We start from the raw sequence: 15,388 nt of genomic DNA, 5'->3' as shown, positions 1-15,388 counted from the left end.
CAATATCACGCTTGGTCAGTAAACAATAGGATTATTAGAAGCGACTGTTCAATACAATCAGAGTAGGATGCAAGCATCTAAACATGTATAGATCACTCTCCCTTCGCTTGATAGTCGGGATTAATTTTACTGCCTGCAGGTTAATCTACAAATTGTCGTCATCGGCAACTACTTGATCACGGCCATTATAATGGCCTAAAAACGAAAATGCGTCCTGTTCAACGTATGACCACCAACGATATTAAAAGAAACTGTTTTCGATGTAAACATTTGTTTCGGTAACTGCACAAAGGTACTGAAAATAAACCAATTAATGTGCATTAGTTTGATATTTTTACAAAAAAACGCAAATAATTTATTGGTAGGTTTTCGGTGTAAAATGAAAACTGTTCGCTGTTCATCAATACCATTGAAAGTCTCGATTTGGCAGAATTGGCGTTGCACCAAAAGGCGTCTCAGCGATGTACTGCACAGGTGCATATACAGCTAAGACTTCTTTTATCAAAAATTGGTTGTGACTGCATATTTCATCAAGCGCTTCCTTCACGCCACTAAAAATCTTTTTTTTAATATCTTCGCTTACCATGATAACAATACAAATGCTGATGTTCTGGCCGTTGGCAACAGATATACCACGTGTTCTCAGATGCGCTTGACAGCAAAAGCGTTTTATTAGACAACAGTTTGTCGGGATTAGATCGATTCGTATCAAACCCAGCTGTATCGGATGTTGCGACGGCTATGTGTTGCCCAATACCCGTTATAGCGACTTTCAATCAAAAGAAAAAGTCAGAATTAAACTGTCATCTTAAAGACGTTTCCCACATAAAAGCACGGCTGCTTTCGGGACCTACAAACACTGCAACAAACACAGGCAATATGAGTACATCACTCAGTATGTTGAACAACGAAGACCAGATGACAGAAAATGAAAACGCGCCACACGAAAACGCCAATGCCGTAGAAATTCGTATTTTTAACGATAGTTTCTACAAAGAAGCGTTTGGGGCAATTTTGGTCGATTCCAACGAAGATGTCGGGAAGTCATTGACGGAAGAACTTCCCTTTAGAAATTTAGGAAAGATTTTCGTGGAGGAAGCAGACAGGTTATCCCCCGATACCGAGAATGAAAATAATGGCGCCAAAAGTTTTCACGAGGTAAACAAACATTACCTGTGGAATAATGACTGAATTGAAAGCATGTCATTCACCTCGCATGTTGCTATGGCTGTAGTTATAGTCGTCTAATGATGTTCTGGCTGTTTTTTAAAACCTACGTAATTTTATTCAGCTTCGGACTTTTAACTTGCAAACGGATGCAGAACAGCAACCGAACGAGCAATGTGAAATGGGACAACTCGATAGACCATCGGGTCCGGAATCTGATCTAGGTATTCAATAAACAACTGTCTTGCTTGAATGCAAATTTACTACATGTCGTTCGGCGTACACGCAGTGTCGTTCTTAGTATGTGATAAATAACCTATATTTGCCAGCTCATTACCGGTGCCACTGCAAACAGAAAGGGGTTTTTAAACAGAAAACCGCAATTGACCTGTTATTTGAACATAAGCATACAAATATGTGCAGCAAATATTAAACTGAATTTAAAAAAATATATTTTTCAACGTCAGCCTTTGCATTTTTACTGCATTTTATTCATTAAGTCTATTTTGCAGAAACATGGGAGAGGTCTTGTCACATTGATCCTGGTGCACCGGAGCAAGGCGAATTTCTCAAAGCCATCGCGGAGAGTGACTATTTGGATATTCTGCCGCAAGCATTAGGCGAAGACAGCAGCGAGCGTGCATGGGAGGGCGGCAACTTCCAGGTAATTTTTATCAATTTTTGTGTGTTTTGAGGAATTTCGTACAATGTTGTGTAATTTAGGTCATAACGAACGCACGCAAACGTTCGGAAAATAGAGACCCTCAGTTTTGTTACATAACTGTCATTTTTATAACTATAGCTGGGTGACCTCAAGGCTTGAAAAGGGATTATTTTTTAACTTAGACGTGGTATGATTCGCAACCGCTGTACGGCTCCTTCCAGGCAAAGACTTCGAATTCGAGAAAACGGAAGTCGCGCTCCTCGAAACGCGGACATTTGAAAAAACGGTACGACTTCATTTTGTAAATATGTTTCCTATAATATTACCACAAATCGTATGCACAACTACAATGCAATACATTAAATGCAATATGCAGAACTTTGGAACGAAATGTACTTGTGTGATTTTTAGTTCCAAAAATCTACAAAGAAAAAATCATGATTCTGTTGAAACTGAGATGACGGTTAAGACAACAGCCAGTGACAGGGAAAGGAAACGAATGGTCAGCATTAATTGCGCCTTCGATGAACTGAGAGAACGCGTACCGACATTTCCCTACGAAAAACGTCTGTCAAAGGTTTGTCGGCTTTCTGCTGAATACTATTTTTTTATTTCTTACGAATTTAAATAATGAAATGATAGTTTTTGAAATTGCAATACGCCTGACAGCAACAGCAACACGTTATTTATACATCATATTTTACTTATTTTTAACTTATTGATTAACTTTTTGTTTTAATTAAAGTCTGCAAACATTTTAGAGGAAAACTTTTGTCATTTGAAGTTTTAAAAATAAGTATTTTGGTTTGGACAGATCCGAAAGACTTTAAAGTGTTGGCGTATGTTGTATTTTTACGTCAAATGTTGCACCAGTAACTCCAGCTAGCTAACATTCAACGTGTTTCAGATCGACACGCTTCGCTTGGCAATCGCCTACATCGGGTTGCTCAGGGATATTTTGAAGTCCGACGAAGAACCACGAAAATTTGTGGAGGATTTTATCAGCGGCAAGATGGATACGGTCGCTGATTGGAATACAAGTGGTAAGTAAAAATATTTTTCCGCGGAAAAAAATGAAATGAGTTTGCTGTTGCTGATGCTGCCAGGCATATTACTCAATAATTTAAAGCTCTTCTGGCTCGAAAGGTCTGTTGAATACCGTCCGAAACGTCGTCCAAACAAGTTTTTTTGCGAGAGGAGCTTTAAATTATAGATGAAATGAGTTTGTGGAACAAAGCAAACTTTCACCATCGACTTACATATGCTTTTGTTGATGCATTTTTCAACAAACTTTGGGGTGGTTGATTTTTGCGCTGGTTCCTGACTCCTTCAGTAGAAATACGAAACCACACCTTTTTTAACGTTTAATGTTATACCAGAGTTAAACAGGGGGAACGTGCGTGGGTTCATGTCCCAATGAAAGTACGTTCGACAGACAAAGCAATAACCTAAAACATTCGACATTAATTTACAGATTTAACTTCGCGAATGTCGTGGTTGAAGTGGATTTGACGGTTACGAATTCGGTTTGTTCAAGTTTCCCAGCTTCGCTGCCCTTCAACTGCTCAGTCAAGATCTCTTCAATAAATTTACTCGCTCAATTCTGTATTTTATGTTATTTATTTCATCGGAGTTATCGTGTATTTTTTTGATAAATATCATAAATCACAGTGCTGTCGTTCAGGCAAAATTAATCGCTTGTATTTACAACTGATATCAAGCAAACAAGATATTACGAGGCAACCAATCCACTCAACAGTCTTCCGTTTCCGTGCCCTATTCCGTCACTTTGCGGGCTGTCGTACGCTTTTCCATTGCGCTCTGCACCTTCTTCTGAAACATCGGTTTCGTGGCTCTCGATCGGCCGGAAATCGGTTCTTGTGGCGCCGCCGCCGCTCGTTTCGTTTCCAAGCTTTGAGGGCGACTGGCGAATGCCCACTGACGAGGCACGGGTTAGTGCGAAAGGGTCAAATTGAACAGGAACCGCGCCAGATGCTTCGTGGTGGGTACGCTGCGAACTAGATTGTTTAATATTGGCGACTTCTCGCTCGGAAACGTTGCTCGTGGCTGTCTCCTTCCAAGTTTCGATGTAATCGTCAAAGTTGAGGGCGGTTGTCCATTGAAGCAACTCGTCGACCTGTTTTTTTTATTATTGATTACCTCAAGCAAACTTATAACACGGGTAGTTGCAAACAACGAGAAAACAGTTAAATATTTACTTTAATGCGCGAGGTAACGTTTTTGCTGAGCATAAACGCAAGCAAAATTTAATTAGTTGTTAGTAAAATAGTTCCACATTAAATATCCAAGTACAGTTTGAAGACACTTTAACACACGCCTTTGCAAACAACGGAAAAACTATTGAATATTTACTTACGCGAAATTAAAAACATTTTATCTGTGAGGTACAGAAAAATTATAATAGTTATCATTAATCTTGTTCCACATTAAATGTCCAAGCATAGTTACAAGAAACTTAAAACGTAAAATAATCGAGAGAGCTTAGGTTCCACCTCCCAGTCCATGACCGCCTCCGAACCCTGTGTGTTGACTGTGTTCACCAAGCCACGAGCTGCCTTCTCCACCAATTCGCTAGTTTCGTGGTCAGATTCTTTCGCCCTTAACATTCCCTCCCTTTAAACAAGGTGAGGTGATAGAGTAGCTTCCACTAAACAGTCGAATATCGGCCAGCTGAGCAGCCACACATATAGCATACTTGTACATCTTCTTCATCCATTGAATTTTCCTCTGTCTCCGTTTCCGTTCCACGTCTGCTTTTCTTTGAAGTTTAACATGGTGGAACTCCATGGTTCTGTGTGATGTATCCCATGTTATTGGATCCTGAAATTAAACTGTGCGTAAAATATAGCTGAAAAGTAAAATTGGGGTGCAATTTAAATCAGAAAATAATAACTTGTTAAGCAAAGTGGAGCCAATAATATTGTGACATGATTATTGTGACACGGGGACTGACGGCACTATTGGTTGACCTTTGCTTGGCCATAGTGTTTCCACCTTGTTTTCTCCGTAAGGTTGCACCTAGTTTGGTGCCCAACGGATGACGGTGATTGTATAGTCACCACAAAGTGGAAGTCTTTGCTTGGCCGTTTGGTCAGCAAAGTCGTCCTAAAGTCACACCAAGTGCACACCAGCTGCACTGGTGAGACCTTTTAGGTCGAAACAGTGGCCATCTGTCTGCAGCTTACACACTAATAACTTGATTCTTTTTGATTTACATTGATTGTAAATACAATCGAAACGTTTGCTAATGAATTTCAGACCAGTTATTTGGGCTGTATTGTTAGTCTTAATATTTTTTATTCATTTTTATCAAATATAAAAGTTGCTTACTCACCATAGAAGCATAAATAAGGCGATCTGAGACCAATCTCCAACCATTGTTTTCAATCCTCGCATACCACCCTTCCTTCTTTCTTGTATTTTTATTTGTGGAAAGGTGTCTGAGAAAAGGTATTGTCAATATCAAGCATAATTACACATCTGATTGTAAGATGGGAACTCAAAACATTAACATTCTGTGGCAATATGACTAATAAAGCACACATTTGATTGACGTTGACCGAAAGGTAACACAAAGTCAAAATCTGTGTGTCTGCTGAAAAAGCTAGCTTAGTGCCACAGTCAACAGCTGCACTGATGAGACTTTACCGGTCGAAACAGTGTTTACACCTGTGTGCAGCTCTCAATTAATATTCTAACTTCAGCAAAAACTCAAACTTATCAGATTTCCTAAGTTAAAAATTACCTGTTGTGGACTTGCTTTGAAGTTAAGGACTTGGCACCCGGGGCAGTGTAGTCTTTGGGGCTGTTCGCACACATATCAACAATCGGTCGGTGGGTGTATATTTTGTAATAAATATTGGGAGGAAATTTTTCCTGCGCAACACAGCGTAAAAATCCATTTAAACATTCCACCCAATTCAACTCCTAAATTAACTGCTGTAATTAGGACCACCAGTTACGGTCACATAACATTTGTAAGTATGGTATTCATCAAAATTAATCGGATTCAACTCCACTGAATAGCACTCACATATTCGGCCAAATCCCAATACTCGAGACGCCATAACTGGAACCATATTACTCCAGTTATGGCACCAAGGAGGCTGTATCACAACTTACACCAGCAAGACGAAACCGCACATGACTTCCAGATGCAGCATCAAGCAGTTTAGCTTCAGTTGGGTTGATGCATCGTAACATAAGACCTGGATCACCTTGTCCTCGGAAGTTGATCAGATCACGATAGTAGCGAAAAACCTGCATGTCCTGTTGAGGGTAAAAGATACTTTTTAGGTTGTTGTCATGGTTACACTTGTCATTGCGCACATATGCTTGAACACTGTGAATTATTATCATAAATGTTTATATACATCATGAGGTTTTCAGGCTTGGCAGCCCAGGCAATGCAGCCTAGCTGGATAAGCCACTTTTTTCTGACAAGTCGGAGCGAGATTAGAAAAATCAAGCTCCCGGTGAGGTTTGAAATCACGACCCTGGGCTAACCAGGCCCAATGCTCTACCAACTGAGCTACAGGAGCTTGATAGCTGTGATCTCCAAGCAAGGACCTGCGCAGTGGGGCGATCATGCCATTGCATGTAATATTACTGTGAAATGTGTATATATTTCTTTTCTTATTCACCCTGCACACTATAATACAATCAAACTAGAAATTCCTACAGTAGTGTAAAATATTTCAGTCAACAAAAGATTTAAAAACATTTGTGCAGTCATGTTATTAATGTCTTACAATATGTCTTCTCCAAGCACGTTGTACAATCGTGGCAGCATCACTTCTTGTAGAAATGAGTTTTACAGGTTTGGGTGGAGGAGGTGTGGGCAGTCTTTGTGGGGTTGATTTCACATTAACTTCTACAGAAAGAAATATGACAAAATGGAAAAATAGCAGAAACATAACAAAATGAGGTGCTGTGATCAGTGGTAAAATTATTACCTGACAAGATTGTCTGTTCTGAGGGCTCCTGCACAATTTCTATTTCCTGGAACAACAAGTTTCACAAAATAACATAGTCTAGAATTTAAAGGTTTTTTTTTAATTGTAATTTGCACCTGAACTGACTGCTGCAGGTAGTGGTCAGACACTTCATGATATTCATACACTGTTGACTGTACAGGGACTGGTTCTTCAACTTTAATAGGTTCTGGCACTTGTTTTTCTTGGATTTTATTATCTTTGGTGAACGCATGTTGAATGTGTTTCCTAAAGCAAATAATTGACCAATTGTATGATATTTATCAAAAAAAGCAAGTACATCACCTGGCATAAAAGCCTTTCCAGCATCTTGATATTTCAATGGCCGCACAAATAGACTTCTCTGCTGCGTCTTCTCCATGTTTTATAATACTTAGTCGATGCAATTTACCAGCCCGTGCCAAATTTAATGTTGAGGATTCTGGATTTTCATTTGCATCGCTTGATTCAAACTCAGCTCGGGACAATATTGACACCGCTTCTTTCTTATCCAACATTTTGCAAAATAAACCTTCAAATTTAAATAAACCCTACATCATTGATTTTGCTAAAAAGAAAAAATATAACTTTAGATTGGGAGGTCTGTCATTATTACAGTGGTTTGTTTTTGTTACACATATATTTTGCAGACCAGACAACATTTATGTATTTTAATATATTAGTTATTTTTTCTGCACGGATTCCCTAGAAAATTTCTTTAATTATTGCAACAACAATTTTTCCAACCTGTTACTGTTAGTAACATTACAGTCTTTTAAAAATATAAAAGCAAATACGGTATTTAAATAATACAGCTAAAGACAATAAAGGTTCAGTCCATTTATATTTTACAATACAACTTAGGCAGTCAAGGTATCAACAACAAAACAAAAGCACAATTCAAAATGCAACTCAGTTGTAGAGTAGCTTGACTGGAAACCATGGTTAAGTAAAGGCATAATTTCAAGCCACCGTACAAGGTACATTGCCTGATGAAAAATCAAATCTAAACTGCAGATCATTCAAAAAATAATAATAAAATATTGTGTTAAATGCTATTTTTTGCTTAAAAGAAGTCACCAAAAATATATATACATACGAAATCGAAAATAATAACGAAGTGATGAATTTTTCGTATTTTAACATGCTTGACTGGTTTCACGTGTAAACATGGGAATAAAATGGAAAAACACGCGTTGTTTCGCAAAATGTTTGTTATTTGATTAATGATGGTTTGCTTCCACTAAATCATGCGTCGAAAGAATCATAACAAGTCTGTGCAAGTAAAGAGGATTTTACGAAACGTCTTGGGAGATGGCGGCGACCTGAAGAGTGACAGTTGCAAGTTGGAAACCGCTTCAACAGAGAGCATCGGAAGAAAACAAAGAAGGCGTAATTTTAAAAAAGCCAAAAAACTGAAACGTTTGAATTACGCTCAAGGAAAAAGTTCGAAAGTCAGTGAAGATGAACTGAGAAAACAAAAGTTGGCGATCAAAAAGTTATTGAGGACAGAAAGGCAAACAGAAGATGTGAAAAGACGAAGTGGTGCCACACAGCGGAAACGTAAAAAGGAAAAACTCAAAGCTGGCAAGATCAACCAATTAAAGGAAGACAATAAAAGTGAAGAAAAGCAGATTACTGCTTTGGAGAAACTGATGCATATGAACAAAGCAAAAACAAAGAAAAAGAACAAGTTGCCATCAGCATTCGCTGAAGATGGTCTGGATTATATTTTGAATACTGTTTCCTGGCAAGATGATGACAGTGATGTGGATGGTGGTATTCAGATGAGTGATGATGAGGATTTGTCTTCACCTGGCGAGAAGGAGCAAAATGACTCTGGTAAGAATGTTAAACTTGCAATAAATTAAAAGGAATTTAATATATAATTATATCGATACGGTGAGCGATCGACAGCCTGCCAGGAGCCTTTGGTTTAAAATTGATCCAGTTTTCATTCATTAATCACTTGCAATAAATATTTGAATCATAAACCATACCAGATAGTAGTGGATTTTATTTGATATTTTTATATATATGTATATATAAGGCTAACTGCTAATGTTTTTATTACAGAAGGGCCTGGCACAGATTCATTGCAATCAGGTCTTTCAGATGAAGAACTGATAGATGATGGTGATATTGTCGATGACAAAAGTGACACATCTGATATTGAGGCTTTATCAACAACTATAGAAGAACAAAATGTGTCAAGTTACAAGGATGATAATGCTCAAGAAACAATAAGTCTGGACACAGAAACAGGTCATGGAAAATATGTACCTCCAGCTCAGAGAGCTCTTGCTGCAAGAGGTGACGTTGAAAAAAGAAGAAAAATCAAGAGACAGTTGCAGGGACTTCTTAATCGTCTCAGTGAGGCAAACTTGCACGGCATTTGTTCTTCAGTACAAGATATTTTTAATGCCAACAGTAGAGCGTTTGTGACTGAAGACATCACTGACCTCATCATGGAACAGTTTTGCACCGCAGATCCAAGGCCTGAAAAGCTGATATTTGAAACTGCAATGCTTATGACTGTCATAGGCAACAACATTGGCACCAGTGTCATTGCTCATTTTGTTGAAACTGTCACAAAAAATATGGATAAATTGTTGAGTGTGGAACTGTATGGCGGAGGAAAGGAATTAAACAATCTTACACATCTCCTATGCAGTTTATATCAATTAAAAGCCATACAGCCCAAGTTGTTGACGGACTTTGTGACAATTTTTACCCAAAGGTTTAGAGAAAAGGATTTGGAACTGCTGATCTTGATCATGACTCAAGTTGGATTTCAGATTCGCAAGGAAGACCCGGTTACTTTGAAGCAAGTTATTGAAAACATTTCAAAAGCATCAAGTGAAAGCGAAACTGATGGAGATTTAACCCGAACGAAGTACATGCTTGAAGTGCTTACTGCTATAAAAAACAACAACATTAGGAAAATCACAGGTATATATTCTTATGTATACAACATCTTATAAGTAACAAGGATTTTTTCCAAAGCATTTGTGAAAGAATAATGTCCCTTTGTTCAATACAAAAACTCAACCTTAGCTGAATTCTATGTTTATCTATGATATTGGCCAGTATCCAAAGATTTTTGTGGTTAAGATGTTATATTCTTTAGAACAAAAAAATTTATGTAATTATGACTTTTAAGGATATTAAATGCCCACAGGTTACGATGTGGAGCTAATAACTAACAGAAGAAAAAGGGTTAAAGCTGCATCGAAAGATGATTCAGAAGAATTTCCCAATGTTTCACTTCAGGTAGGAGTTATTTAATACAGAAATATTAATATAATTGGTAAATCCTGATGTATTTGAAAAGTTTTAAACTACAGCCCGACTTGGTAATCTTAAACACGGGACATCCAGAATACTGTGCTACCTGATAGGAATCCTGTTTTTTTTATCTGTTTATCCATAACAGAATGCATATTTTAGGATCTATTGGATGCAGATGATAAAGGCAGGTGGTGGATTGTGGGAAGTGCTTGGACAGGTGTACCCATGCTTAACAAAAACAAAGAGCAACAACAGAAAATAGGTATATACTGTGCGTAATGCATATATTTGAACCCTTTGTGGTGTCATATTTGTGTTATATGCAGATGTAAACTCCAATGTCAGCTCCCAGCTAATTGAAGCTGCAAGAAAATTAAGGATGAACACTGATGTTAGACGCCAAATATTTTATGCTGCCTTGTCATCAGAAGACTACTTGGATGCATTTGGTCATATTTTAAAGCTAAACTTGAAGGTATATTGAAGGTTTAATTTTAACTTCATGCCTTTGTTACATAAACTTTCTTGTCAGGGAAAGCAATGCCGCGAGATTAGTCACGTTTTAGTTGAATGCTGCCAGCAACAGAAATCATACAACCCATTTTATTATCATCTTCTTCGGAAATTCTGTCGACATGACAGGTATGTCGGCTGATTTTACTCAAAGATTCCCATTGTATTTCAAAACCTTTCTCTGCTTTCACAACAATTTTGCAAAATTATTATGTTAAAAAATGTGGGAAAATTTAGTTATCAAAGGAACTCTGGGGTTAAATTTGAGAAAGAAGGTTGGGAATGCCCAAACTCAACCTGTAGCCAGTATTGTTATGATTTAGAGAGTTCATTATGTCCCTACAATGCACATTTTGGGACAAATTCAAGCTGTTGGATTCCATGACTGATAATCACATGAAGAATATCACTGGACTGTTGGCTGCACTGATTGTGTCAGAAGATATACCACTTTCTTGTTTGAAGGTAAAAAAATTGAAATACTTTAGTCAAAAATAGATTTTTAAACCTCAATTTTCTTGACAGGCCATAGAATTTTCCCAAATAAACAAGCAAACAGTGGAATTTTTAAGAGGATTAATTTTGAAGATGTTGGACGTATCTGATGAAAGCAACTTTTCAGTTCCATTTGCTAAACTTTCAGTAACCAAGCAAACGGCAACAAAGCAGGGATTACGATTGTTCCTGCAACACTTCATGATCAAAGACCCGAATTTTATGAAACTGAACAGAAACTATGAGGAACGTTTAATATCGCTGGAAGAAAGTCTAACAACTGGAAAGTCTTATCTTTAAATGACTGTGTATGCAGTAAAAGGACAGATTTCACTGCCTTTTTCACTATTGCCTGTGAATATCAGCATCAGTAGTCTTAATATATTTTTTAATTAAATGTATTATGGCATTGCATTTAAGCCTAGTCCGTGGAACATCAGGTCTGGTGTGCCCATGGTCATGAGTTCAAACCTCACCACAAGCAGTTAAAAAAACTTTGATCTCCAGCTTGGCTGCAATGCCATTGTACGATTGAAATAGGACAGCGGAGATTGTTTGTTTGTTTTTTGTTTGTATTTCTTTCAAATGGAATTTTTGTTTGTATTTCTTTCAAATTTGCAAATGTGTAAGTGGTGTGTTTTGGGTTACAGGTCCAATTATGAGCTTTAAGTTTAACTTTACATTCAATGATAATGCTGAGAGTGAAGACACAGAAGAAAAGTACAGCAAAGATGTTAATGACAAGAAAAAGTCATCCGCATCCAGTGAAGTTGTATCGAAGACAGCGATTGCAAAAATTCATGACCCTCATGACCTAAAGTTGGAATGGACTAAAGCCAATGATGTGCTTTATACAGTTGAAACCATTGACATCAATCAGTCCTATAAAATGTACTTTATTCAACCCCATTTAAACCCTATTAAAATATTTACTAAAAAACATCAAGACTGTAAAGTTACAGAGGAGGAAGGAAATGATGATGACACCCAAGACAACGACCTTATTCCCGGAGTATATGAAGGCGGATTAAAGGTGTGGGAGTGTTCTGTTGATTTGGCTAATTTTTTGTTGACTCAAATGAAGATTACAAACAAACATGTATTGGAACTTGGCTGTGGAATTGGTATTCCAGGTATATGTGCAGCTAACCTTGGTGCAGAATCAGTTACTTTTCAAGACTTCAATGATTTTGTAATCACCAATGCCACTGCACCATCAGTCTTGCTGCAGCAGGCCATTCAGGAAAAATCAGACATCACAGAAAATGAGGTTTTGACAGAAATAAATGTAAATGACTTGTTGTTTGACGACAAAACCTTTATAACTAGCAACAAATATACTTTCATCAGTGGAGATTGGGAAAATATGAAAGGACTAATTAATAAAAAATTTGACGTCATTCTCACAGCAGAAACAATTTATTGCATCGAGTATTTTGACAGACTGCATGAAATTTTGCAATATGCGCTGGATGCGAAAGGCACAATTTATCTTGCTGCTAAATCGTTTTACTTTGGTGTGGGAGGTGGAGTTCATCTTTGGGAGGAGTTTGTGAAATCAAAGGGAATTTTTTCTGTTGATTTTGTTGAAAATGTTGATGCACCATTGCAACGCCATATTTTACAAATGACTTTTAAAAATTAAAGAAAGTTTAACCTGTGCAGGTGTGAATTTATTAGCTGTTCCTGCCAAACAATAACAGACCAATTCTAGCTAACTGTAATCTACCTCTTAAATCTCAACATAACACACATTCAGTTTTTGTTGTCACATTAGGACAAATGTTGTAATAGCTGCCTTGATCGATTCAACTTAATATCATCAGTATTATCTGTGTTGTCTTCACACGATTTAAAATAACTTTCTGCGTCATTCACAGTTTTAGTTCTTGCAGCACCTTTGGCATTTTGCAAATAGTCGAGAAGGATGGAGAAGGATTTATCTGGCAGCAAATCTTTGTTAAACATGTTCTTAAGCAGCCACACTTGACGAACCTTTTTAAATGACCAAGATTTTCTGTTGTTTTGCCATTGTTCAAGGTAGTCAATCGCTAGTTGTGGTGTGTTTGTGTTGTCAGTTTCAGTCTTACTTTCGATTTCAATGGGCTTAACCTTTTTCATTTTTTTGGCTTTTCGTTTTTCTTTTGCCGAATTACTGTTGCTATCAATTTCCGGAGGGTCATCCCCGGTTGGTTGATTTTCTGTTTCATTTTGCTTGTTTTCTACAAGCATTGCTTCCAGTGCCCCGGGATCAGGGGCTGGCAAAGGGGGTAACTTCTTTTTTCGTTTCTTTTTTCTTTTTTTAATGACGTTTTTCTCTTCATCAACAACTTTTTCTGGACAATCTTTTTGTGACATTATTACATCTTTCTTCTCAGCAGTTTTTGTTTCATTGGATTCTGTACCAGAAATCTTTTTGGGAGACTCTATAGGACCAGTTGTCTCACTTCTTGGTGATGTGCCATCTTTTTTCTTCTTTTTTCCAGATTCATCGGGCAATTCTCCTTTCTGCTTCTTCCTTTTCCGTTTATTTTCAGGTTTATTGCATTTTTCAACAGTCATTTTCCTATTGTTACAGTTTGCTGCACAAAAAAACACAGTCAATACATTTGTCAACCAAAGTCGGTTAATACAATAATTACCAGTTAACTTTAAACTATTTATTAATCACAACGTAACCCATTGTTCATGGAGTTCATTATCAGGCTTTATAACAGTTTCATCAGCAAGGTTGACAATCCATCCAGGTGAAAGGCCATAGAAAATTTGACGGGGGTCTTTCTTTTGCATTAGCATTTCATATTTATTGTCCTTTGTAACATCTGGAAGTTCATACCCGTATTTTTTGGCCAGGGCTTGTCGTTGATGGAAAACTTTAACAGGGTCACTTAGATACCCCCTTACTTTTGGGTCTGAGTAATATTTCACCAATTCCATGGGGGGTAACAGTCGTTTGTGAATTGGCTTCCCTTTCAAAAAGTATTTAATAGGATTGGATAAGGCTATTATGCTCATCGGGTCAAAGAAGGCATTGGTAATAATGCCCCCTTGTTTTTCCACTGCAGCAATGACCATTTCATTAGCAATCTGAACTTCAAGATTCACCTTTGCCTGGAAAATATTCGCCCCTTGTTCTACCAAATATATTCCATAGTAGTTTTTGTCTTTCATGTCAATATTTATACCTCTGCAATTGGCGAGAGCAGTAATGTCAATTGGTTGGTCAGGATCGAGGCGACCCAAGTCAATTAGTCTTTGTAATTTCCACAGTGTCAACGGCACATATTGTCTTTTGAGATACTCGTTGCGATTGAAGCCATATTTAGGCATTTTGTCCTGAAAAGTATCTTTGAGATTCCTTCCAATCGCACGCACTCTTATAGGAGAACGCAATCCTTTTCCTCCCTGTCCTCTTCTGTTCGCTTTCCTTGTAATAGCTCCAGGGTTTGGCTTCAAATTAGCAATTGTGACTCTAGGAAGCTTTTTCATAAAGTCGATGAACTTCCCTTCAGACATATTTGGTCTCTAAATTTCTATCTACACCCTAACATTGAAAAAGTGGACCATCATGTCAAAAGTAGATTTGTAAGCAAAAAGCCAATTGAGATAATTGGACTATAAAAAAATTAACTTTTATCACCGTTTTGCTGCTGTCAGAAATCGCCAAGCATGTTGTGTTTTACGGCAAATAATCGGTACACCTATATAGGCCTAATGCAAATAAAAATAACTCTCCGCCTCTCCGCTAATATTTAGCAGCATTCAATCAATTTTGAAATCTATATGTAAACGACATCTATTTGAAGAAACAGTGTTGAAATAAAATTAGTTAGGCTGTATAGAGTCTATAGCTGAGGTAACTCGATCACCTTACGGCTTTGCAAGTGAACATGTTGCAAAATTTCCAAATTGATTGTGGCGTTGTTGTTCGCGTTAAGTCCTAATTGATTTTAAACATGTTAACGCGTTATTATTTGCAATAACTCTCATTTGTAATTACACAGAACTTACTGTTGTATGTCCAAGTGCTGCAACTGTAAATTACTCTTTTCTGCTGCATGTATCACATGCATTTATGTGTTATTTCGTGCGTGTGTGTTGATTTTCTGTCAAAACATGTGGAAATAATAGAAATAATAAGTTCCCGTGTAAACAAATTGATCCAAATTTTAAAACGAAACGCCCTTAACTTGTCAAAATTGGAACTTTAAATATACATGATTTGAGTTTAATGTTTAGTGCAGAAGTTTACTTTCTACAAAAT

At 37.4% G+C, this 15,388-nt stretch overlaps 5 protein-coding genes across 5 annotated transcripts; 2 read left to right on the top strand and 3 right to left on the bottom strand.

Annotated features, from left to right (window-relative positions):
* Window positions 1-3,451: 3,451 nt before the first annotated feature.
* On the bottom strand, window positions 3,452-7,389 carry LOC145911326 (uncharacterized). Its single transcript, XM_082998637.1, has 10 exons — window positions 7,132-7,389; window positions 6,924-7,074; window positions 6,808-6,853; window positions 6,604-6,725; window positions 5,975-6,121; window positions 5,598-5,728; window positions 5,187-5,292; window positions 4,548-4,672; window positions 4,345-4,465; window positions 3,452-3,968 (listed from the first exon to the last, which is right to left on the bottom strand). The coding sequence occupies exons 1-10, from the start codon at window positions 7,341-7,343 to the stop codon at window positions 3,564-3,566; spliced, it is 1,566 nt and encodes a 521-aa protein (XP_082854763.1). The 5' UTR covers window positions 7,344-7,389; the 3' UTR covers window positions 3,452-3,563.
* A 626-nt stretch (window positions 7,390-8,015) lies between these two features.
* LOC145912589 (nucleolar MIF4G domain-containing protein 1-like) lies at window positions 8,016-11,448 on the top strand. The gene is made up of 8 exons (XM_083000112.1): window positions 8,016-8,667; window positions 8,902-9,777; window positions 10,007-10,098; window positions 10,276-10,378; window positions 10,443-10,591; window positions 10,649-10,758; window positions 10,953-11,094; window positions 11,155-11,448. Exons 1-8 carry the CDS (start codon window positions 8,076-8,078, stop codon window positions 11,422-11,424), a joined length of 2,334 nt encoding a protein of 777 aa, XP_082856238.1. The 5' UTR covers window positions 8,016-8,075; the 3' UTR covers window positions 11,425-11,448.
* A 319-nt stretch (window positions 11,449-11,767) lies between these two features.
* LOC145912590 (histidine protein methyltransferase 1 homolog) lies at window positions 11,768-12,861 on the top strand. The gene has a single exon (XM_083000113.1). It carries the CDS (start codon window positions 11,783-11,785, stop codon window positions 12,767-12,769), a length of 987 nt encoding a protein of 328 aa, XP_082856239.1. The 5' UTR covers window positions 11,768-11,782; the 3' UTR covers window positions 12,770-12,861.
* Window positions 12,772-13,835, bottom strand: LOC145912592 (uncharacterized). The gene has a single exon (XM_083000116.1). It carries the CDS (start codon window positions 13,684-13,686, stop codon window positions 12,898-12,900), a length of 789 nt encoding a protein of 262 aa, XP_082856242.1. The 5' UTR covers window positions 13,687-13,835; the 3' UTR covers window positions 12,772-12,897.
* On the bottom strand, window positions 13,679-14,664 carry LOC145912591 (large ribosomal subunit protein uL15m-like). Its single transcript, XM_083000115.1, has one exon. The coding sequence runs from the start codon at window positions 14,638-14,640 to the stop codon at window positions 13,792-13,794; it is 849 nt and encodes a 282-aa protein (XP_082856241.1). The 5' UTR covers window positions 14,641-14,664; the 3' UTR covers window positions 13,679-13,791.
* Between the last annotated feature and the right edge of the window lie 724 nt (window positions 14,665-15,388).

Source organism: Ascidia mentula, chromosome 8 (genome assembly GCF_947561715.1).
Source record: "Ascidia mentula chromosome 8, kaAscMent1.1, whole genome shotgun sequence".
Taxonomy (NCBI): Eukaryota; Metazoa; Chordata; class Ascidiacea; order Phlebobranchia; family Ascidiidae; genus Ascidia; species Ascidia mentula.
The sequence above is the reverse complement of the archived record's forward strand: the minus strand, read 5'-3'. Positions and strand labels throughout refer to the sequence as shown.